Raw genomic sequence first — 25,177 nt, 5'->3', positions numbered from 1 at the left:
TTTACACCTTTCCCAACAGCTACTACTTCTACAAAAATTAGAACTCTTCTGCCTCCAGGACCTTCTATGCATTACAGTAAACTGACGTTCCCGAACTGCAGCTCTCAGCTGCACCCTAATGTCAATATTCAAGTTCTCTCTCATTGGCTGGCAGCAGCTAACTCCTGCATTTAAAACAAGTTCTGGAAGGGGTTCCATCAGCCTGAGGTGCTGGTGAGATGATCTCAAGTAGTGTGTTTGGTCTCTGAGCATGAGACTGGCAGGAGGAGGAAAGCAAAAATTGCAGAGTTTTAACATTTATTTTTAATGTTGACACCATCAGCCCACAGCAGAAGGCTTCTTGCACTTTTTAGAAGACAGACTTTGACTTGTGGATCAGGCCAGATAGTTTATTGAAGCAACTGACTTGTAGCTGGATGCAACAGAGTGGGAGATTAGGCTCTTAAGTAATTTAAACTACTTTTCTCCAGAGTATTCCAGCATTCACAGCTGCCAAAAAATGCCGATATTCTTGCCTTCAAAAATAAAAAGGGTTTGGTCATCTCTATGTACAGTCTGCTTTGGATCCCCGGCTGCATTGCTAGATGCTGTGTTTTCTTGGGCACATCAACTTCCACAACTGTCAGTTTCCGAGTCTGCCCAATGGAAGAAATAATAACCTACTTCATAAATAATAGATTTTGTAAAGTGCTATTTGAGTGCATATTATTATTAAGGCTAGTCACTTGCAGGGGTGGGAAATAGAATTTTGGACTTTCTCTCACAGGCCAGTGTTTAATCCCTTAAGCCTATTTATGCTTGTGAGACCACCACCACTGCGTATTCTATCTGAAATGGCTTGCAGGTTGTTGCATGTGCCGAAATTCACACAACATGGGCTTTGCAAATGGTTCCTGCAAATTAGGTTAAAATCACCTGAAGTTTGGCCAGGATCAAAATTTCCTGGTGTAAAGTTCGTAGAAGGGATTGGCCACAAAAACTTAAATGCACATTTTTTTTTTTTTAAAGAAAACAAAGTTCCCCAATTCTGGCCAAGTTGTAGTCTGGACTCCCGTCGCTGTCACTTGTGGAGACAGGACCTGCATGTGCACGAAGGCGGAAGACACAATTCTAGAATGTGGGCAGTTCAAACAGAGGTGGAGAGAAGTGGCAGGGAACAAGTGAGCAAAATACTGATTTCAAGGAGCAAAATTTCTGCCATACTTTGTGGGGGGCTTTAGTGCCTTGCTAGGAGAGAGAGATGTTCTTGTACAATTAAAAAGAAACATGGACATTCATAACCCTGGTCTTTCTCCCAAGAGCATGGCAAAAGGCATGCTCTTGGGAGCGTGCTCTTTGAGGCTTTTAAAATTAAATGGAAATGCATTATAGGGAATAACACTCCATTAGCAATGGCCTGGACTAGAAGCCATCTGTAATACTTTGGAGACTTTCCAGTGACTTCAGTGGGCTTTAAGTCAGACCCATAACATCTTATGCCTCGGCTAACACCTCCATAAAATGGGAATAATAGTACTTAACTTAGAAGGATGCAGCAAGGATTAGAGAATGGAAAGTAATGTGTACATAGAACTTGTAAGTATAAAAAAGTATTCAGGCCATTCGTCTGCTTTTAAGATGGACTGACCTGTTTTTGTAAGGTTATCACTATCCTGTACTAACAAAAAACTGGACCTGATTTTTGTCCAGTATCACCATGGAGAATGCCGTTTTGGAGTTTGCTGCTCCACCCCTGCTGGGATCACGCAGGCAGAGGCAGGCCCATGCTATTTCAGAAGTTCATGCCACCGAGGGGGAGAGGCATCAGTGGCCACCCTACTATATCTAGGATGTGATCCCAGCAGGGGTGGAGCAGCACACTGTGCAAAATGGCATATATGAGTGTGTGTGTCTATGGGCGTGTGTGTGTGTATGTTTTAATCAGTCACTATGGCATCTAGGTGATTTTTTTTTCTCCTTTCTGTGTCACTGATCCGAAGGCACTGTGGATGCCGGCACATGAGGGCCAAAAGCGGCATGTTTTCAGCGTTGGAGGTCGAGGAGGTTGGCATCCAGAACTGAACAGCCTGTTCACGAGGATTCTAGATCTCCTTGATCACCATGAAAGAGCTTTCTTTAGCCTCTGTAGATCAGTGGAGTAGATGGTGAACTTGGAGGATGCCAGGGGAATCCAGTGGGTGTGCACACAGTGTAGATCCATCGTTTATCCACATAGGAAGAGAGATGAGGTTGCCCTCTGCTGCTGCTCCTCCTTCCCCTGTAACTAGATGCAGGCCAACTCCCAGGTTTTGCTTGCTTCCCACGCTTGCTTTGCTTGCAAGTTTAGTGTTGGGCTAACTCATCTGCCTAATGAAACTAGCCCCATTCACACAGGATTTTAATCTCTATAATATTTCTTTGCCTCTCTGCAGAGGACAGATGGTCCAGTGTTTAAAAAACTAGTTTTGGACACATGAAACCTGGTCTTCACTTTCCAGGTCTGCTACAGACTTCTGTGATCATGGTCCAGTTGCTCTGGGCTTCAGTTCTTCATCTCTATAATGGGAATGACAGTACTTCCCTATCTCACAGGGTGTTGGGAGTAAAAATACATTAAAGAGCATTATGCACTCAGATACTACGGGAGTAGGGGTACCTTAGAAACATAAAAACAAGGAGTCCAGTGACTAACAGATGTATTTGGGCATAAGCTTTCGTGGGTAAAAAACCATACTTCTTCAGATGCATCCTTGTTGTTTTTGTGGATACAGACTAATACGGCTATTCCCTGATACTTAGAAACATAGATCTTTATCTAGCAGTTTTACAAAAAGGAATTTTAGACTTTTGATGACAATTTTACATAATGTAGTTTAGGACTGAATGTCTAAAACTTTTTTTTTTTTTTTTTAGCAGTTATACATTGACATGGGTTTGTTATCCTAGATGATGTTAAGATTTGGCACCGAGAGCATTAATTCCTTTATCAGTTGTTTCCTTTACAGTTGTTCATTAAATTGAGCTCTGCTGTGTATCTTAGAAAACAAGATGCACTCATTATAGCTCATAGACCTCCCTCTAAGGCTTCGGTAGCATGGTAACCTGTTCAAACGAATAGCACTTTTGTAGGTATTATGCTTGCTTAGTGGTGTGTTGGGTGTTTTGTATTTATTTTTCCAAACGCTGGAAGGAAGTGATAGGAGAACTCTTGCATGCATGATCAGATGTAGCAGCTTTCCAAAAGTTCTTCACTCTGGCTATTTTCTTTTAAAGCTGTGTTTACTCAAAGAATGTGGCTGAGACGGCTGAATACGTGGCTGCAGTGTAGAGCACTACAAGTTGTATGCCTTGTTATTCCTATTGTTCTGCTTTGACTCGTACAAACAATTTTAATCCCAAAATAAGAGATCATATGGTCTCTGATGTCAGCTTTGCACAGCCAGATCCAGTGTGCACATTATCCTCCCATTGCACAGCCTGACGCTGAATATTCTGTTCTTCTTTTTGGTCCTTAAATTTGGTATATTGTTTTCTCTCACAAATCTCTTAAGCAGGAAGCCTCTGCATCAGCTGTGCTGTATTCAGCACACCTGTGTGACCGTGCACCTGCATGTGGATGGAGATGGTCTAATAATATATTTAACTACAGATTTCAGACATGAACACAGGAGCCCCACAGTTCTGGCCATATAAGGAACAACACAGGCTATAATACTGTCTGTGCACGCTGCTCAGTGTTTGGCAGCAAAGAGCTAATTTTCATAAGCATAGACTAGCTTCCACCTAGCACCGTGGTGTCCAGATCCTCCAGTCCGAGGGCCGAACATGCTCTTTCAAAGAGGTCAAAGGGGCACAATTCTGCAAAGTGATTGGAAAGTACTGTAAGTGTTCAGGTGCAGAAGTTCCTAGGGGAGCCCCTCCCCAGTTCCTGAGGCAGGGAGTATATCAAGGGTAGAAAGAGGGAGTGGCTGAAACACATTATGGTCTGACCATTTGCAGCTGGCATATTCATAGATTCATAGATTCTAGGACTGGAAGGGACCTCAAGAGGTCAGCGAGTCCAGTCCCCTGCCCGCATGGCAGGGCCAAATACTGTCTAGACCATCCCTGATGGACATTTATCTAACCTACTCTTAAATATCTCCAGAGATGGAGATTCCACAACCTGCCTAGGCAATTTATTCCAGTGTTTAACCACCCTGACAGTTAGGAACTTTTTCCTAATGTCCAACCTAGACCTCCCTTGCTGCAGTTTAAGCCCAAAAGGTTTAAGCCCATATGGTCCCTAAAGGGCTGTTGTTAGCTGATGCAAATTAGAGCAGCCCCCAGGTTGCTGTACCCTTGGCTGAGGCCGAGAATCAAGTTGTTAGTTCTGAGTTGCTCCTCTTCTTTCCCTCTTCTAGACTGCCATGGGTGACTGTGCACGGAAGTGAGCTATCCTTTTTGCTGTCCCTGATCATAGTGTAGTGCCAAGCAATACAGCTCCTACCTGACTGCCTGACATTCCCGCAGCCCAGCAGGAAAGCAGGCAGTGGAGCAAGAACTGTCTTCTCTCACCCCTGCAATACAGGAGCCAGGCAGTGGGGGAGCAGCTACAGCAGGAAAAGGACAGCAACGGCTCAGAGCATTCCTCTGGCTCACATCAGAGTGGCACTTGGGGATGCAGGAGATTTAGAAATCTGTAATCAGAAAGACAATGCCACTTACATCCTCCCCATAGAAAATTCAGAAACGTCCTTTTGGACACAGTTGCCCCTGGAAGGCCACAGAGTAGAGCCTGGAAGCTGCAAGTTGGCTATTAGGCTACAGGTTGGACACCCTGGATTGTGCAGAGGTCATTTAGTTTCCTTAAACAGTATAGGAAAGCTACCTCAGCGCAGTTTGGTTACGCTTGCTGCTGCTGCTATTGCTACTCCAGCAGTAAGGGTGTTCGCTCTAGGTCTTCACATACTAATGGGAAAGAAATAAGGGCCTGGTTTTCAGAGGACCTTCCTTTCGGTGGCTACATTTTCATCTGACTCATTGCACATGCAATTACTGCAGTTCTGTCCCTAATCACAGAAATAGTACAGATTGGGCCTACACGTTTTTTTTGAATGAGTGGTAAAGAAAATACATCAAAATTTAAGAATGTGTAGCGTATCGTGAAACATAGTAATTTTCAGAAAGAAGCTACAGCTGAAAAAATCCTGAAAATAATTGATGGGTGTTTTGCAGAACTTTATTCCGTCTCTGATGTTAAGGCAGTTTTATTAGAGCCTATTGCTGTGTGTGTGTGTTCACATACATTGTACACGCCCCTGTAAAACATCTAATACATGTGTATTGTCCCTGCCGCACCCTGACACCTACACCCACTGGTTATGTCAACACTGGAAGTCTGAATATGTTTCCATTAGAACCAATGTAATGCACACTTCTCATTATGAGTTATGGGCCTGATTCTTCAGACACTCGCAATTGTGGGTGCTCAGCATTTCTGCAAATCACCCAGTTAAGGAGTTGGTGGTTAGAGTTTTGTTTAATAGGAAAATGCATTATTCCACCCACTTCTCCATAAACCAGAAACCACTAAAGAGATTTTTGTTGAGCTTTCCATATACAGTACAACCAAACATTGGAGCAAGCGTGAGAGCGAGTGCATGTCTCAATGCTGCGAGTGTTTAAAAATAGGGAGTACAAATGGAAATGGTTTTGCAACCTTAACTTTAGTGGGCAACCTGTTGGCAAAAAGAAAAGACATGGAAGTGGTGGAGGCCAGAGTGCTTTGTTCATCCATAGAACAAGAGTAATAGCTTTGCAGGGTTCCCCACCCAGTTCTGCCAATGTGTCTCAACTCTGCCCTGAACAAGCACCTGTAGGGGTAGAGACCAGACTACTCTCTCATGTTCATTCAGGAGCCTTTCTGTTAACTTCAGTGGGAGTTGGATTAGGCCTGTAGTCCTTGCATTGCTGCCATGATGCACCACAAAGCTGTCAATTCTATTTATGATGGAGGTACCTATGATATGAAACTGGTCTGAAACTGCCAAACTCCTTTTGCATAGGGTGCTAAACAGCATCATCCAATAACTTCAGGTCACTACCTAACTGGCTGGATATGTAGGTGAAAGATTCCATGACCCATTATCAACCTTCTAAGCCCGGGATAGTCAATAGATGGTCTGTGGGCCAAATCGGACTGCCAGACACTTATGAATGGATCCCCAAATCTCTTTATTTATTTATTATTATGACCATTTTTTTTTGTTTTGTTTTTATTTTCTTCTCTGGAGTTTGGACCTTGACAAAAAAAAAAATTGACTACCCCTGTCCTATGCTATCCAGCGCCCCACACAAATGCTACCTGGGTATAACTCAGTAGGGGGGAGGGATAGCTCAGTGGTTTGAGCATTGGCCTGCTAAACCCAGGGTTGTGAGTTCAGCCCTTGAGGGGGCCATTTAGGGATTGGGGCAAAAATCTGTCTGCTTTGAGCAGGGGGTTGGACTAGATGACCTCCTGAGGTCCCTTGATAATCTATTTCACTAGGAGGGTGGTGAAACACTGGAATGCGTTACCTAGGGAGGTGGTGGAGTCTCCTTCCTTGGAGGTTTTTAAGGCCCGGCTTGACAAAGCCCTGGCTGGGATGATTTAGCTGGGAATTGGTCCTGCTTTGAGCAGGGGGTTGGACTAGATGACCTCTTGAGGTCCCTTCCAACTCTGATATTCTATGATTCTATGATGTGTTGTTTTCAAAATCTCAGACTTGGGTTAAGAGTATGAGAAATGTTAACATAATTTCTTATAACATCTAGTGACGTTGAATGCATGAAAATAAAAACCACATTTATATTGTCAGACTCATTTGCATCTTTACGTTATAAATGGTGGTTTGCTTTCCAATAAATGGGTGCAATATCTGATTTGTTTGATATCGTGGCTACATTTGTGCAGTTGCATTCCTCTTTGTCCTTCAGTTGACAAATTTTTCTTGTTCTATAAATATAGAATTGTAAACAAGAGCTAATCCTTAGCAACAACCTGGAAAGTTAACATTTCTCTCCAGCTCCTATTATAATTAATTCAGACACTCTGAATATGATGTGATTTATACACATTATTCATAAGGCCAGTAGGTACTAATATCTTGTTAGAGAACTGAGAAAAGAACACTCTTTTGTGTTACAACATAATTGCACCACTTTTTCTTTCGTAAGAAGATGTTTAAAGATGCTTTTTACTTTACATTTGCAAAATGGAAGGTTTTTGCTGTTGCTTTTACATTTGGGTCTTAAATGTGTTTTCCCTCCTGTAACAGTCAACATTGTCAAAACATTTTGCAAAGTATGTTTAAATAATGCAAAGAATTATGGGTTCAGACCATCGTTTATATTAATTTAAATCTCACTGTAGTAGGTGAATTTGCAAGATGCTTCTAGTTCATTGTAGAAGTTGCTTACAATAAAGAGACATCTTCAATTCTTATTTTCTGAAAAGACAAGGCCTGGAGATTACACAGTACCTGAAAGAGTGAAACCATTGTGTTGAATTTTGTTTAAACACATCTTGACTAAGTCTTCATATTGGGGATCCTAATTTATTTTATTTTATTTACATTTGTTCAGGAAATGTTGTTATACTGTAAATCTATGTAAGCCATATACATGTGAATTTTGCAACTCCCAAAAGGTTGTGATTAAAATATTATAGATATGGCAAACCACAAATACAAAAGAAAGTTTACATTTAGGTTTTCTTTGTATTTGTACTCAAGTTTTATAATACCTTGGTATCGTGGTCAGCATTTCCATAAAAATACGGTGTTATATGAAATGATACAATCTGTGAAGCATTTCCCATTATGTAGACACCGTGTCTTTAAATTATAGCAATTTCTTAAGATTTTAAAACAAAATGAGCTCCTAGAGGTGTGATTAATAGCAGGGAATGAGGCTAACACTGGGTCATCAGTGGCACTCCATTACAAAAAAGGTTGGGCTAATAAAAGCATCCATCTATTTGACCAATAAAGCATTTGAATGATATGCTTGTAGTTTTTATCATACAGTAGTTATTTTGTACTGAATAAACTGTGATTTTTACGTGCTGGAAAAGGAGCATCGATAGGCAGCTCAGTTGAGGTGACTAGGATGTGCGAGTGCGGAAACACGAGGACTTGTACATGGTATCTGATGTTTGTGATTATTTCAGATTGTGGCTTCCAAATTTTGGAAGCAAATATGAAGTATCTGAATATCTTGTTAACCGCTTCCCCCCTCCATATTTGTTCTGTGAGGCTGGACTGTGATCACTCACAGGCAGGGGAGAAGGGATGGTATTGAGGGTGCAATCATTAGTTCTGTCTCTGTTGACCCGGACTTCAACAAATTATTCTTTTGAGGAGAAAGAGATGGACCAGCACTTGCATTTTCCTGGAATGTTGACTCCTGTTCTCCCATCTGGTTCACACCTTTTATCCATCTGGGTCTATAACGGATGTGGGAGTGCGGCACAGAGAGACCAAGTGACTTGCCGAAGGTCATGCAGAATGTCAGTGGCAAAATAAAGAATTGAGCCTGGGTCTCCTGAATCCCAGACGAACGCCCTAAGCACTAGATCATCTTTTCCGATCTTCATGCCTTTCTTGAAATCCAGGCCCAGGTCACAGCAGTTGTGGAACTCTCTGCAGGGATGACTGCCATGTCCAACTTCTTGTGAGGCCTGGGGATGAGAGATGGGAATGGAAAATACATTTCCCTGATTCAGGGAAGCCCTGGGACCACAAGATTTGAATAATGTACCAAGTGTCAGAGAATGTCAGATCTCGGAGGTTCCTTCCCCTGCAACAGGTGGGGCTTGCTGGGGCTCAGTGGAACGCCTATTGGCGGTGCAGAGAGGTAGTTGAGGGCTTGAAGTTTCTATCCCGATGAGCAAGAGTTAGGAGAAAATGGGCCAAAAGCCCTGTTTGGGTTAAAAAAAAATGTAGGTGGGGAATCCTCAGTGATGTGAGAATGGTAATGGGAGGCCAGAGCAAGGAAGTTGAGGATAGAAGAAGGAAGAGGGAGGAGGAGGCATGAAACATACTGTGCTGTATCAGTATCATGTGTGTCAATAGATAGAGTATAGTGAGCCATTGTATACATATATGTAAACACACACACCCCTTTTGCTTAGCAGGGATTATGTTGTACAGTAAGAAACCTGAATTGTTGTTCCTGCTTTTCTTGCATTTTTTTTAAAGGAAATATTTTTTTCATTTTGAACCCCTACCTTTAGTATTTGCAGGTTGTTGATTTAAATACATCTTGTGACCTCGGTTGTCCAGCATATTGACAAGACGTAGATTTTTATCTTTGTCTGCAGGATTAAAGATTACTCTCTTCCGTTTCTATTCCAAAAATTAGCAAATTAGCTAATCTCATTCCCTGATTATTATTATTTTATTTTATTTAAGATAAAATAAACCTGAAGCCGACTATGCCAATGAAGGCCCTTCTTTAAACTGCTTCAGGATTACACCTGAACTTATATTGCCTCTTTTGCACCTTAATTTTTTGACAGACATGTGAAAGTGCATTTCCTCCTCTGGCCGGTTCCTTTAGCTAAAGAGTCTAAAGGTGTTTTTCTGTTGTATTTTTTTTTTTAATCCCAAATCCAGCAAAGAGTTAACAAGATTTCACTTGATCTGATGGTTTATATGATGAGTAATGCAAAAGTTGGTAACAGCAAATTGTTGTTTATAAGCAAACATGGCACTGTGTAAACAAGGAGGCCTGGTCCCCAACTGGTTTGATTTCATGGTGGTCAGCAGCTGATCTATGTAACATACAACCTTTCTGCTTCTCTAAATGTCAGAAGAATGACTATTTGTTTGTCTTGAGTTCTTCCCAGCTGTTTACTCTGTAATGCATTTGCCTCAACCTTGATTCCCTGAGAGTGGCCCCTTTCTCCTCCCTGCTCTGTTTACATTAGTCCTGCCCTGAGTGTCACCTATGAAATCTGTTGATTATTCCACCTGGTTAATGTTAAATTGCTCTTGCAAGATGATGTGTTTGTTCATAAACACAAATGCCGGGCCCCTTGTTTACTGTACCCATGGCAGCAATCAGTTATTAAACAAATATTGCTTTGTTTGCGGGTGTGAGCAGCAGTTTATCCTGCAAGGTCTGGAAAAAAAACTTTAAATGCTGGGATTTTGATAAAGGAGAAAAGGGGAACTTGTCCCTGGAATGTGGTTGAAACTGACTTAGGTTTGCTTTTCTTATCTTTAACTTGGATGAAGGGGCTAGAAAGATTAGCAAGTTGTTTGGTTTTTCTAAGAGATTTCCTTAGTGTAATGATATCTATCCAGTTGTTTGCTTTTTTCAGAAGGGAGAGAGCACTCCTGCAAGACGACTAGCACAGTAATAGAGCATCTGATGGCTAGAAAATTCTGTGTGGAACAAACAAGGACTTAGAAGGTCTAGGACAAAGGGATAGGGCTATGAACAAGGTAATCACCAAAATGTACGGCGTTTGAATGATGTACCACAGTGGGTTATATTCTTTTCTTACCTTTTTAATCAGATATGTTTCTAATTGATGCATCTGCCCTCTATCAAGTTTGAAAAGGAAAAACGTTTAACTTTTATTTCTAAAGCCATCTGAAGAAATCCTCCGATTTGAAAGCAGGGCAAACTGAATGAAGAGAAAATACTAAATTAAAAACTGTGCCCTGTCTTTCTTCTTTTGCGCATGACATTATAGAACTGCTTTTGCTCTTCCTGCTTAGAACTGAAACAGCATTTACATCTGCTAATTCTGGAGGCTGGCTATTTAATAGCACTTTACTTTCTGAGAGTCCTCATTAGATAATTTGTGCTTTTGCAGGTAGTTTGTGCTTTTTGCATTGTTTTGCAAACAAGCAAGAAAAACAAGCTCACGCCATCTTTGTTTTTCAGAATTCTTGTTTGTTATTGTTTCTGAATATGGCTTTGGTTTTTAATGCCAGACAGGACCTGTGAGCATTAGCTGTAAGTTGTTAGGACTGTGCGTACAAAGTGACCTTGAGAAAAAAATGATAGCTCTTTTATATGAAGAAGGGTCTATTACTTTGTATTTGAGGCTAGCTATTAAAAAATACATGTATTTAATATATATTTATAGGGCGCTTGTGAAGGCTAAAATTAAATAATTGTCCCCCGGAAAAGCAAGCAACAAAACTTGTACAAAATTCTGATAGATGGTATTCACTAACTCGCACTAATGATCCAAACATATTGTTCGTTTTGGCCGGTAGAGCGATTATGGCTTTGAGGTGAAGTGTAAGGTACTTGAAATGTGTAACCTAACAAGCCAGTCATTAATTGACCAGCACTACTATGATAAATCAAACCCTCTCTATATTAAACTAAGTGAAAATGTTGAAATGAGAAACTATATTGTGCAGTGGTGTTACAAAGCAGCATCTGACTGTTGAAGTGAATTTAAGTACTGCAGAGTGATAGGGAAGCTAAAAATGCCTTAATGAGAGAGGGGATTTATAATTAAACCCCAGTGAACCCTTGGTCTCTCCAAGGTTTGGAATCGCCCCATCACACCTCGGTGGCAAGGTAAATCTGCCCTGCTATGCATTTGCTAAACACAAAGCAGGCCTTGTATTTAATGCTCTTTAATATTCCATTGATCTGTGTGTCCATATCGGAGCCGATGCTGCCAGGATGGAGTTGAATGCATATGAACTAATCTCAACCCTTGAGTTGGCACTCACTGGAGCAGCTTACACTCTCTGTTCATCCTTAGCACACAATTGTGTGAATACAACTGGTCTATTGGCGTGTATCGGGGTGGGGAGAACAGGTAGGTAGCTTGTGTTATATGTCCATGCGTGAATGTGAAACAGGAGGTAGGGATGGAAATAGGTCTATTTAGAATCGTTCCCTACTATTCTCAGCATGGCAGCACTAAAACTGTGAGTATGCTTCCTTAAGGAGGGGAATTTCTGTAAAGCATGTAATGCCCAGATCAAAGTCCTGGTAATAGAGTTCATTGCACCCTGGCTGGAAATACAGTAGTGTTCTCAGCCGCTAGTCCATTGCTATGCAGTGTGCCATTCATTTAAAAAGAAACGAAAAGCCCCTTTCCATCTAGTAGTATTATGATGATTTCTGTCAGGCCTGAAGGTTTGAAAAAAGTCTCCCAAAATGGAAGGAAATGAGCTCTGCTCCATGGAGCTCACAAACATGCTTTAGCGAATGGTAACAAAACAGTAGAGAAGGAGGTAGGGAATAGAAGACCAGGTAACAGTAAGTTTACTTGATCACTCAGTGAGAGCAAGTATATGGCATGATGGAGTAAACTGGGATGCATGTTGTGAAATGGGTGGCATAGTATTTGCCAGTTGGTGTGACATGGTTCTGCTTTATAGTTCGAGATAATCAAGGCATGACTTTCATTTTGAATATGTAGATTAATAATTGCCAAACCAGGAAGAGCATGGTTGCTGTATTTATTAATTATATGTATGTATATTATTATATAATACATACTATTATATGTATTTATTATATGAGATTAGACTGGGCAGGCTCCTGGATGGGTACGCAAGGAACGGTGAGGATGCAGATACCTACCCCGGGAAAAAGCTGATTTCTCTGTAACTGATATTGATAAGGTGAGGTAGCCATGGGTTATCCAATTCCTAGTGAAGTGGTGGATGCAGACAGATTCTTTTGTGGACTATATTTGAGTGGTCTATGGCTTATGCTGTCAAGGCAGTTGTACCTCTCTGGTTTAGTGGGTTATGGGCCAGTAACCTTCATGTTGATGGAGTTGGTACAGTTTGCAGCAGAGAGAGTGTCCGGGTCAAGTCTCCTGCAAAGCTGTTACTCTTTGCACCTGTGGAACTTGTGGGGTGCATGCAACTATAATAATATAATATGGAGATATACCTATCTCATAGAACTGGAAGGGACCTTGAAAGGTCATTTAGTCCAGTCCCCGGCTTTCACAGCAGGACCAAGTACCGTCCCTGACAGATTTTTGCCCCAGATCCCTAAATGGCCCCCTCAACCCTGGGTTTAGCAGGCCAATGCTCAAAGCACTGAGCTATCCGTCCTTCCCCGGCCCCCACCCTCAAAATTGAAGTCTTTGCCGAGATTTTGTTTAGCACTCAGAGGTTCATGTTCTCAGCTATCTGTCCGATGTGGTTCAGCACACCTTTGGGCACTAGTTCTTCCAGAGGACTAGTGAATGCTACAGAGCTAATGCCCATTTGTTAGTTACTTTCCCTGCAGCTGTAAGACAATGTTGCCCTCTTCCTGCTTTCTCACTAGGTCCTGTAGTTGCTTTTTCTGCTACACTCTCTTCTATGTCCCCCTTGGCAGAACTGGCGTACCCCTGTGTAACTTAAATCACCATTTACAGAGAGAAGTTAAATGGCTTGCTTAAGGACACACAGTGAGTCAGAGTTGGCACAACTGGGAGTAGAACCCTGGAGTCCTGACTACCACTTCTCTCTTCTAACCACTACTTTCCTGAAGTTGCGGTATATGTAGAAGATTAGCCATTGTCTCCCCTTGACTTTACTGGTTCTAAATTACCTCATTCCTCAGTGGCCATAAAGGCTGTTCGGAAATGGTAAGCCGTTGTAGTCATTTAGCCAAAAAAGAGCGAGAAAGGTGTTGTGTTAATGTATATAAGTAAGAAAATAAAAAGACATGGGTGGATAAGCAGGAGCTGGTAAAGCAGCTACTTAAGAGACTTGAGGGTGAAAATGGATTGGGGAACCTAGTGTAAGATCAAGCTAGTTAAAGTTCAGCTTCTTACAAGAGTGACAGGGTTGATCCCTGGGGAGGGACTGCGGCAACAGGGATCACAGCTGTGTCCTTATTCAGTTGGCCAAGGTGATGCGCTCCGGCACTTCTAGAAAGCACCAAGTGTTACCTTCCAGGCGGAATGCAATTATCCCTTCACTTTCCCTCCCCTTCATTTGTTCTCTCTCCTCCCAATCTCTCTACATCATGGAGCAGTGCTTTCCCTTCAGCCAAGAGGGTAGAGGAGGTGAGCGGCCCCCTTGTGAAACAGATGCCAGTGCCATTCTGTGGATCAGCTAGCAGGGATGCTCTCAGAGCAGCGTGATTTGTCTCCCGTCCCCAGGGAGACTCAGAGTATCACCTCTACGATACGCTCAACCTCCACCGACCCAAGGTTTGGGATGAGTCTAGTTCAGAGCCTGGAACTCCCAGATGACAGCATGAGAAGCAGTCTTTGTGTCAGCAGGCCAGCCTCAGAATGTGCTGTGGATAATTCCATTCCTTCTGGACCCTTTATTCCCAAGTACTAAATGAAATTTTCAGATTTTAGATCTGTCTAGACATATACAGTGCACGATAAAGTTGATAATACATTAATCATTTTTAACAACAGGTAATATGCATAATTTATGGTGTTACAGTGCTATCTTTTTTGATATTTATGATGGATAATGCTCAGTTTTTGCCCTCATATTACTGCTTTAAATTATACCACAAGAAAATTAATGAGAAAGTAGATTTATGGGTTTCATTTGTTTGTCAATTCGGAAATTAATTGGGTGTTAATTTTAGCCGTCCCTCATCAGACCAGGTCTTTAGTATGTGTGCATTACTTTGCATTCATTGAAGCCTACCTCCCATTTACAGTGGGTCACTAGCTTTGCATACATTAAAATAGCCCTCAGGCACATTCTCTTGATTACTTTTTGAACTGCCATGCATTAGAAAATTTACGCCTTTCTGTTATAATTATGAAAATTCGGTATAGGAAGATGGTGCTTGCATACCAGCGAGTACACATTTTTACTCTGTTGTGTAAGATCCTATACCAAGCTCAGTACATTCTTGTTTTAATCCTGGAATATAGCATTCTCGTCCATCTTTATTTGAAGGTTTTCAACCTTTGAAATTTCAAGGATTCATTTTAATTCAGTGAATTCCCCCTTTAGCTTAGGAAATATCAAAGGATTTCCCCTGCATCTCTCTCTCTCTCTCTCTCTTTCTTTGTTTCCTCTTTTCACACTTCCAGTGTGTGCTTGCTCTTCTTCTACTTCAGTGTTGGGTTATACATCATAGCAAGAAACCACTATTCAGAGACATGACTCAGCATCACCTTTCTAGGAAGGTGGAACCTCATAGCATTTCTCACCAGCTCTATTGATTCTCGAAGATCATTTGTAATCCTTTTTTTAATCGAATCCCTTCTTTTCCTCTTCCTGCAAAACTCAGCAGCCAATAGTATCGTATATGCAACAGTGAACAACCCTCCAAAGGGGTAGGTTTATCCAAAACATACCCAAATGTAATCAGACTCCTGGGATATGGAAATTGAAACTTCATCATAGGATTTCTAGCATTTCTTGGCTCCAGTTGAGGCAGAAATACTACTAAATCAGTTTGGCAATATTTAGGTGATTCTTCCAGGTCCACCTGAAACTAGCAAGTGCAAGGTTGTCAGTTTTCTTTATTTTTAATGACAAGGCCCTTTTGAGCCTCATGAAGGTTTCAGTTTCTCTCTGGCTTGCTTAATTTCTGCTGAAGGTTTGGGTTGGTTCTTATTTTGCTGCACCAGTTTTCCCATCTTTAATCTCTACTTCGAATGCCACTTTTAAAAAAATGCAATGCAGGGTGGCTGCTAAAGACTTTAAAAGCCCAGCAGGTAGCCATCAAGAATAACATACACTTATGTTTTTGAAAACTGAACAGCCGTCTGGGTAGTTTGATGATGATCTGCTTTGGTTAAATCATACAGTGTATTGGGGCAGCACTTTCCATCAGCTTTCTTAATCACAACGGCATTCCTAAAGGCAGTCACTGGCCCGGTGTTCAATATTTTGGACTCTCCTCTCCAGCAAAATTTCAGATGGCTGGCAGCCATCAAGCAGCCTGCTCAGAAGCTGTTTGCTCCACACTTAATTAGTAACGGGGTGTATTTTAGTGAATGAACAGCTGCATGTCTGCAGTGCTTCCACCACCAGATCAAACACTTACTCTTCACAGGATTCTCAATCTCCACGAATGAATCCATATTCTTTTACTCAGCTGACGGGTGGCAGGATGATGTATTGCTTCTGTGCCATTAGCCAGCTTAAAGATCTAGGGACAGCTAGGGTGTCCAGATATCCTGATTTTCTAGGGACAGTCCTGATTTTTGGGCCTTTCTTAGATAGGCTCCTATTGCCTCCCACCCCCATCCCGATTTTTCACATTTGCTGTCTGTCTAGGGACAGCTCATCAGCTGTTGGAAATTCTGTGACAGTTTAAATTTGCTAGGTATCCGCACCCTGATTTAGAAATATGTTCATAGAGAAGTGGATGGATTTTGGAGAGTAGTGATGGGAATGGAAGTCTTTCACCTCCAGCTCATTAGTTCCCATCCATCCCCGGGTCAGTAGTGATCAAAAATTACCCTCCGATATCTCATAGGTGGCACACTAGGAAATGTGTTTCTCAATCGTAGGGGCGGTTTCTAAACAAGGCGGGCATGTGACACAATGTGTGGAGGCTTGTGCTGCCACTGCCCTGCTGTGTTGTACCTTGATTTCTCCTTCTAGTGCTGTTCATGTAGAACTTTTCTTGAGCATTTCTCTTTTCAAGGGACAACCCCGCCCCATGCTGGTTCGTGTGTCTGCTTTTTCATGTAGGATTTCAAAATGTTTATCCTATTCCAGAATGATTCAGGAGAGGCTTCCAAAAGAGTTTGGAGCTTTATTTCTTAAAACTTTATTTCTTCTTAAAATTGCAAAGCAAATGTATTCCTTACTGGCAACGAAGGGTTAAAACTCGTTGGATTTTAATGGCTGTCTGAATGGATCGCATGCCTGCTGGTGTTTGAGAATTTGGGAGTAGACTCTGCCATTTAATCACTTACCGAAAACTGATTTTGCCATTAACTGTTGTCTCCACAGAAGTAGAAATATATTTTATAAATCTGTGTTTAGTTTAATTTACACATCCTTTCATGACTGGGCCAAGTTCTTTAAGGGCATTTATTCTGCTTCATATAAATAATTGATCAGCCAAGTTAATTTACTTCTGCCTGACTTGGTCAACCTTAATTAACTGCCCTGAAATAAAGACTGAACTTTTTGTTAGCTTAAAATCTTTACAAGTGTGAAAAAGACGGGCTTTATGATAAAATTTGTTGCACTAATGCTGTTGCCAGGGGAGGGAAAACGTTGAATGTTGTAGATTTGCACTGCTACAGTAGTTATATATTTGTTAAAACCTCCAAATAACAATAACCAAAATAAAATCATGAGTTTTGTGAAAAGCTCTTACATGCATAGGTTGGGTACAGGAGACATGGCCTAGACTGATGCTGGAAGCATTCAGGGGGAGAATTTCAAAGGCACAATGGGCAGCTAGGCACCCAAGGCCAGATTTTTTTTTATGGTGTTTAGGCACCAAAAGATGCAGATTCCTAGTGGAATTTTCAAAAGCTCCGCTCTGAAATATTGTGCAAAATTAAAAGAAAAAAATTGAATAAATAAAACCTGTGAACAGATAGCCTATTCTATGCTATAAAAGCATGTTCTCTGTTCCAGCACTACTTTGCTTTGTACTTCTGTGAGACTTTTACCTACACCATTAAATGTATTCACTTACAAAATAATATTTTGCATACCATGCAACTTTACGCACAGAACTGTGTTTAATGTATCCTTGTGCAGAGAAATGATCGAAATCGCTTATCTTCATAAAGCATCACTCTCCTGACCAAACTTATTTGCTGTCGTTTGATTAATTAGGGTTGTATTTATTGCTTTTTGTGATACTGGATATAAAGGAGCAACATCTCATCTCCCACATCGTATAATCCTAATTCATGCTTCAAATCTTGCTTGGGCTCCTTCCTTCCAATGTGAATGATAGGCTTGGCAACAATCGGCATTCTCAAGAGCCTGGAACAAGAAGTCGTGCTTCTTCCATGCCCATCTTTAAAAGATTGTCTCACCCACCCTCGGGGAACATCAGGCTGACTTATTTGGGCATGCTCAAAAAGACCAATAATATCCACTGTGTGGGAGGGGCTCAAATAGGCTGCGCTCCCCTGCTGTGACTCCTAATCATTGCAGTGTATTGTGATTATTTACCTCAAATCACATGCTGACTGTAGCTAAGGAGCAAAGTGTTTTATCTTCTCTGCCCCTGTACACATCTTATCTGGAGGAGGAGTTTTGGCAATGTCTGTCTGTTTTTGGTTTTTTGTACTGTTGTCCAGCCAGGGTTACGTTTAGAACTGCTAGACACAAGTGAGCAATTTTAAAAAATAATTTGCACAGAGGTTTTCACAATTTTTCTTTTTTTTTTTTTCATTCGTTACAGGGTCGTTTTTTTTTTTTTTTTAAAGCGTTCTGAGAATGCAGATTTATGTTTTCTGTTAAATTTGTAAGGCCCAAACTAGTCCAATCATCTTCTTTTTTCCTTTGTTGAGGATCCTTATCCACAATGGCTTCTGCTAATTCTCTCCTGACTGTAGGAGGTAGGCGTAGAATCATAGAATATCAGGGTTGGAAGGGACTTCAGGTCATCTAATCCAACCCCCAGCTCAATGCAGGACCAATCCCCAGACAGACTTTTGTCCCAGATGCCAATGCTCAAACCACTGAGCTATCCCTCCCCGTAGCCAGAACTCATGCATGCTACTGTATTTTGAAATGTAAAATAAGAGTACAAACATATGCAATTAAAAAAGTTCAGAGAAAACTCAAGTCTTCTTTTTTTGAGAAAACAAATTGAGAAAAATTGCAACATTTTCAACATTTCTTTCTGTTCCGGGAGGATTTTCTAACCTGACGTGCAATAAACAATTTTGTGACTAATTTGCTTATGAATTATTTCCTGAGGCCTAGTGATGTTTTGTGCACATGGGGAGTTGTGATTGTGCATTTATTGACCTGCTCCTCAGTGATGCCAGTCTCCTCAAGGCTTTTGGTACCTTTGGGCAGTAACATGCCGTATGTTTTGACATCACAAGTGTTCTTAATAGTTTCCCGATGTGTCTGCTCCAAGATACCTTGTTCGTTATCTATCTGAGGAGCTTGGGAACACGATGTCTTTTCTTTACTGTTCAGGTACAATTTCTTTTTTTACTTTTGTTTCAACTGGTGCGATATCAGCTGGAGCCACATACTGTCAGTTCTTCAGCGCTGTCCGAAATGAACACCCTTCCTAGGACGCTTCCAGCTTTTTCAGGCTGCCATAAAAACTTCATAGCAATTGACACCTGTGTCCTAGGCCAAAGGTGCTGCCATCTTTCCACCAGGGACTGTGTGTTTCAAAGAGATGAGTTTAAGCAGCTAATCAAATTCTAACTCTTCATATTTGACCAGATCATCAGGTGATGTAAATTGACATAAGGCTTCCTTTATTCCAGTTGAGAATCTGGCCCTAAGTATGGATGAAGAGAGAAAGGTTAAGGGGTTTTAGTTTATTCCCCTCTGGTTAAAGGAGATGTGCCTTTTTTTACCGTAGTGTGTAGGAATTGAGTAATATTCCTTTAAATATATTGCGAGCCCACTGATGTCATCTGTGTTTCAGAAGTCACCAGAACCCTGCTAAAGCTGCAAGAGATACATCTATATCTATCTATAGATAGATAGAAATATAGAGAGAGGGCGAAGGTCGGACACATTGTATATGTTTAGCAAAAACGGCTATTACCATGCCTGTGTGGTTTCTTCATGTAGCGTGTGTAAAGAGCAAAAGACAACATGTATTCTACATCAGAACTGGATCAATTTTAAGAACAAAATGCATTGTCTAGTTACATACAGAAAGGTTTTTGTTAATTTAGATCTGTGAAGTTTTACAAGGGAACTGACAGAAACAGTATAATGAACCTTGTAGTCCTTTTGTCTCTTTGCATGATTCAAAGATCCCACAGAGTGAATTGAAACAAGTTTCCATAGACCAGATGAAATTTATTTAAATGTAAGCAGAACATTTGAATCTGTTCTACCACCTTCCATAAATGTGAAAGAGGTGCATAGCATGTATGGTGAATAGATCCTTAGTGACTGGAGTGGGGTCTTTCTTATGTTTGGTTTCCCCAGCCTTGATTGTGAATCAGAAACTAATGCTAATGTTGTAGCATGTATATGACAAAGCCCTTATTAGTCAGTTGCTTCCCAGATAGGACATCTTGGTTATTAGCTTTATGGATCATCATTATGAATCCAAATTTACCAAATTAGTGAGTGGCATATGTTTGTTTGACTGGAGTGTAGCACACCCCACAGAGCTAAACAATAACCGTAGTTGGATGCTACATGTCACTTAATGCTTGACAGTTGGGCTACTCTTGAAATGTTAGTGAAAGGGGCTGCTTGCTCTGAGCAGTTAACCCAAGGGAGTTGACACTGGAAGGAAAAAACCTTTTAGTCTCCAACAAATATTGTACAGTAGGTGTCTCAGGGCTCAAAATTATGCCTGTACGGATTTTCTGGGGAAAGTATTTTTCCCTAGTACTTTTCCATTAGAAATGCATTGCTTTCTCTCTCCGCCTTTGATTGATGTTTTCCCACATGTGCTGGGAGGGGGAATTTTTCTTCCTGTTTCTGAACTGGTTAAGAGTTATTGAATTTAAACAGGTTCCTCCTTAAATATGGGCCTTTTATTGCCAATGGAAAGCAGTTGAAAACAAAAGATCTGCTTTTCTGGATTGCTTATTGAAATTCAGATGGAGACAGGCAAGCTTTCCTTACTGATGCCTTTGGGGAAAGTCTCTGGGTTGGGAAAGGAATTCTGTTGGGAAAGCGTCCCGTTTTCCTAATTCTGTTGCATATATGATCAACAACATATTGCCTCTAGCTACTAATGGTCCGTACTGCTGAGCACTGCTGTGAAACATTTACTCTGTGTCCCTATTTCCTGGTGAGTCGTTTGTGTCACCATGGGCAAGTGGTTCTGGGCAAAGAGGAATGAGGAGCCGTAAGGGAGGAAGGAAGGATGAGTCAATGGAAACAGAGAAAACTAATGGTATTTTAATCCTTTAGCATTGGGGCTAGCGGGTTGAAATACCTATAATAGAACCAGTCAAATGGCACAAAAAGAGAATTGAGAATAGTTTTATAAATAAATATGGCAACTTCATTTCAGTATTATTTTTGGAGTCACATTGTTCCCAAGCATTCTCACCACAGCGACTTTATTCATGGAAACTTTCAAGAATCCCAGAACTTTCAAGAATTTTAGCATAAACAATCAGTTGTCCAGTAATTCATCATTGAAGAGCGTTATTTGCTATTCATTAGTCTCCAGATTAAAAAAAGAAAAAAGTTTGTCATCCATTTAAAGAGGAGAACCTATATCTTTAACTTAAATGATCAGCCAGACACCATGATAATGTATTGCAAATGATCAGTCAGTGAATGGTTTGTGAACAGCCTATGGACTGAAATTTGTGTTCATGTAAGCTACTTGACAAATATCTACAAATAGTTAATGTGTTCACAAAGGGTCATGATTTCTATGAACGCTTCACAAGTAAAGGCCAATATTGTTCAGATACATTGTTGCAAATACTTCAGCTAACTCTAGTTGTAAAGAAGTATCACTAAGGTGTATACTAAGTCAGATGGATAACACTAACTAGGAGATTTACTCAAAGGGACCGGAATCCTGTGAGTGGCTGAATGAATCCTGGAAGAAAAGAATTTGCTTCCGTGAAAATTGATGGAAACACATTTCAAAGGTTGCTCAGCACCTTGGAGATACCTGAAATATCTCCATGTACTTCATAGTAATAAAAGTTGCAAATTTGACAGAATGATGGTGTGATTGGAAATCTGAATACTCAACACTCCACTTCTAGTGCTCCTGTCCATATGTATCAAGGTTTTGATGTTGTCCATAACATGTTACATAGAATGACTTGTCAGTTTTGAAGTAAAACATCCAGATGTAATTAGAAAATTCTAATTACTGATTGTATGTGTTCATTTGAAAAATATTTTTTCTATAAGGATAAATATTGAGCAAATAATGCTATATTTAGAAATAAACTGGTAACATGAACCATTAATGAAAGATAAATTGTATGAAGGGAAATGACACATGTTTATAGTTTTGGCAGGATTTAAAACAGGGCATGTCTCCTTATATACAGCAACTGTTTTAACAGCTGCTTTTTTTTCCTCCTCCCCTAAATTATTTCAGGTTTTTGAGTCATGATGCAAGAATCTGGGATTGAGACAAAAAGTAACGGTTCAGCTATTCAGAATGGAGCAAGCAGCGGCAACCATTTACTAGAGTGCAGTCTACGGGAAGTGAGATCCAACGGTGAGACACCTTCAGTTGAAATCGGGGCTGCAGATTTAGCACATCTTCAGCAACAGCAGGTACTGTACAATATATTTACAACTTCACTTCCTAAAGGAAAAAAAAAAGTAGTTAGCTCTTAAAACCTTTGATATTTGCCAGTCAAATAAATGCTTAGGAGGCCTCCATACAAATGTATGAGAGATATCCTGTAATATTTAGATAACAGCAATCGTGATGTAAAGGGAAATTTATACTTTTCTTCTCTTTCCAATGAGTGCCCTTTCCCATGCACTCGTTGGAAAGCTCCAAAGATCAGTCTGTTTCTGTTGTCTAAATGTGGGAGCCTGGTGTCTGTGACTGGGTGAACCACTATATACTAGTTTCCAAAATATGTCACTGGTTGGAAGAGTCACTAATTCTGAGTTTTTTGTTTTTGCAACAAATTTTAATATAACCTAGCATCCTCTATCAACAGAGTCTTTTCTGTTAGCTAAACGGTTTGTCGAGGTACCTACTGCAATGAAACTAAAAAATTAAATAAAATGAAATCATCCTATCAGTCCTGTTTTTACTACCGAATCATCAGGAGCAAAATTATGGATTAATATGTACTTTAATTATTACATTTTAGACAGACGCGATTGAGTTCATCAGTGTTATTGTTAGTAGATTAGCCATATAACATGTTGTCTTTTTTTTTTGCTCCCTTTATACAATTTTGAAACCCTGGTTAGAGAAGGACTTATAACAAACTGCTTAGCATGTATCATCAACCCATTTTGGAAACAAAGGCTGTGCTACAGCAGTTGTGTGAATGTGTTTATGCCTAAACCGTACTAGCTGTAATGCAGTAAACATTCTTAAAACCTTTTGGTGGCTGTGCAAGTCTCTCTTAAGTGCCCAGTGATCTTTTCAGCAGGTTGTGGTGGTGGTGAAGAAAAACCTGCAGTTGAAAACAAGGCAAAACCAAAGGCTTAAAAAGTAACAAGTAGCCAAGTTTGCCAGTGTAAGACAGAAAGCTGCCACAATTAAGCAGCTCAGAGAAATGTATGATACTAAATGCAATAGACTTTGGTTGTTTCAATCATTTTCATTCTACAGGTTTTTACTTGAAGTGAGAATGCCATCAGTGAGAAAGTCACAGCCATGCTGAATTCATTACTGCAGTAGTCACACAAAACCACGGATAAAATTTCAATAACTGCAGGCCATAGTTGAGTAAACAGTTGCACTGAAACTTAATTCCTGTTGACTTTTCCCTCATTCTTCGCCAGGGGCACATTCTGATTCGTAGTGCAAAGACAACAGGGGTTACAGCTTTGATTAATGTAGGACAGTAGAAGAGAATTAGAACCATAAAATACGTTAGAAGTACATTCAACACCAAGGTCTGCTCTTAAAAAGGCTTCATATCCAAATGAATTAATTACACTGCTTTGATTTGAACACTGTGGAATTTTTCAGTCCTGTTTTCACCCCCACCCCCGCCCCCTTTGTTTAGTGACACGTGAAAAAATAAATCACCCAACTATAGCATTTGGTAGACCAAAAATACAGAACTGGGATGTTTCTTCCTTATCACCAAATATTAATCTGCATTGAAGCTGTCACCCCTTAGCATTTGTCAGCGCCTGTCCGTAATCAACCAGAAGGATCGCTGTTGAGTGAGGAAACATCTTAATCTTGTATGTAATGTTCTGTATCATTCAACAGCCACCCATCTGGGCAATTAAGGAGAGGGACTGATGCATTCCAAAAAGAATTCTGTGGGGTCCTCCAACCCACTCCCAAATGATGCCCAGAACAGCTGGACGTGCTTCCTCCATCATGCTTCCAGGCATCAGATCTGGGAGTTAAAGATAGAAATTGACTGGGGGAGAATTTCTTTATGGTGCGGCTTTGTAGGATTCTCATTTGTATTTACTTTTTACCCCTTGCTTGTATCTCTTTTGCCAGTACTAGAATAGCTTTTGATTAACATGCTCTCCTCCAGGTTTGCAAAGGCCTTCCTGTTCTGTGTTTTAATTCTACTGTTAATTTGTTTTGATCAGTCTCTTTTCTATTGAGTTTTCTTTTGAAAAAGTGAGCTGTTTGCTTCGTTTATAACACCTCTTTAAAAAAGAGTGCAATATCTAAAGGACTGTCACAACTAGTGTAATAATGTATCAATCATTGTGTTTTGAAAATAGTTTTAAATGCCGGAAAGAAAAATGTTTTCAGACTGCTAATGCAAGCATTTACAGATACACATACAACACAGAGCATAATGTTTAGATGTTTCTCCATATACAACATATGCTCTCAGGTCACTTGACAGAATGCGTGCTAGATAACGCTGCTTCAATACAAATGAATGGTTATTTAAATAAAACAGCTATTTCTTAAGAGCATTTCAGTCTAAGTGTTTCTTTATGCCACCTGGCATTTGTGTTTTCTGAAAAATAAGCAGACAGTAGATTGAGCTTGGCTCCTCTTTGGTTAGCTGGTTAACTGTGCAGTCCCATGATGAGCAATGGGCAAGCAAGAGATGCTGCCATGCAGTACTTTTAGATAAAGCAGTGACTTGGATTTTAGAAATTGAATTCTTTTATTAAGTTTGTGACTTTCAAGGACCAACAACATGTGAGGTTTTGAATTATGGAAACAAACCTTTCTCTTAAAAATAATGGTTGATTCAGGAAGTTTGAACAAATTTACAAATCCATTTGCTTTTGTAAATCTTATAATAGCATAGAAAAACATCAGGTAATGCTGGTATTCATCATTTTGGAGGAATAAAGTGGATTGTGAGTACTCTTGCAATCAGGGCAGGGATGAGTCTAGTACAAGTACTATACTGTCTTTGTCATTAGTTTGATTCCACTGCAGGAGAGAGTGTAGAGGGAAACTAAATAGGTCTTAGTGCTAATATTTCTTGTAGCATGTTAAATCATCCTTT

At 40.4% G+C, this 25,177-nt stretch overlaps 1 protein-coding gene across 43 annotated transcripts in view; it reads left to right on the top strand.

The window, feature by feature from the left end:
• FOXP1 (forkhead box P1) overlaps positions 1-25,177 on the top strand; it is a 505,685-nt gene that overhangs the window by 274,139 nt on the left and 206,369 nt on the right. For 29 of the 43 annotated variants that reach the window (XM_065550763.1, XM_065550750.1, XM_065550730.1 and 26 more), the window contains one exon: positions 22,135-22,316. In XM_065550763.1, coding sequence (XP_065406835.1) covers positions 22,146-22,316 — 171 coding nt within the window. In that variant the 5' untranslated portion in view covers positions 22,135-22,145. Of the gene's footprint in view, positions 1-10,327; positions 10,452-22,134; positions 22,317-25,177 lie in introns of all 43 variants that reach the window. The other 14 variants (XR_010589012.1, XM_065550746.1, XM_065550745.1 and 11 more) reach the window with 1 other exon arrangement.

Source organism: Chrysemys picta, chromosome 7 (genome assembly GCF_011386835.1).
Source record: "Chrysemys picta bellii isolate R12L10 chromosome 7, ASM1138683v2, whole genome shotgun sequence".
In the NCBI taxonomy this organism is placed as follows: domain Eukaryota; kingdom Metazoa; phylum Chordata; order Testudines; family Emydidae; genus Chrysemys; species Chrysemys picta.
Note: the sequence above shows the minus strand (reverse complement) of the source record. Positions and strands in the feature narration are given on the sequence as shown.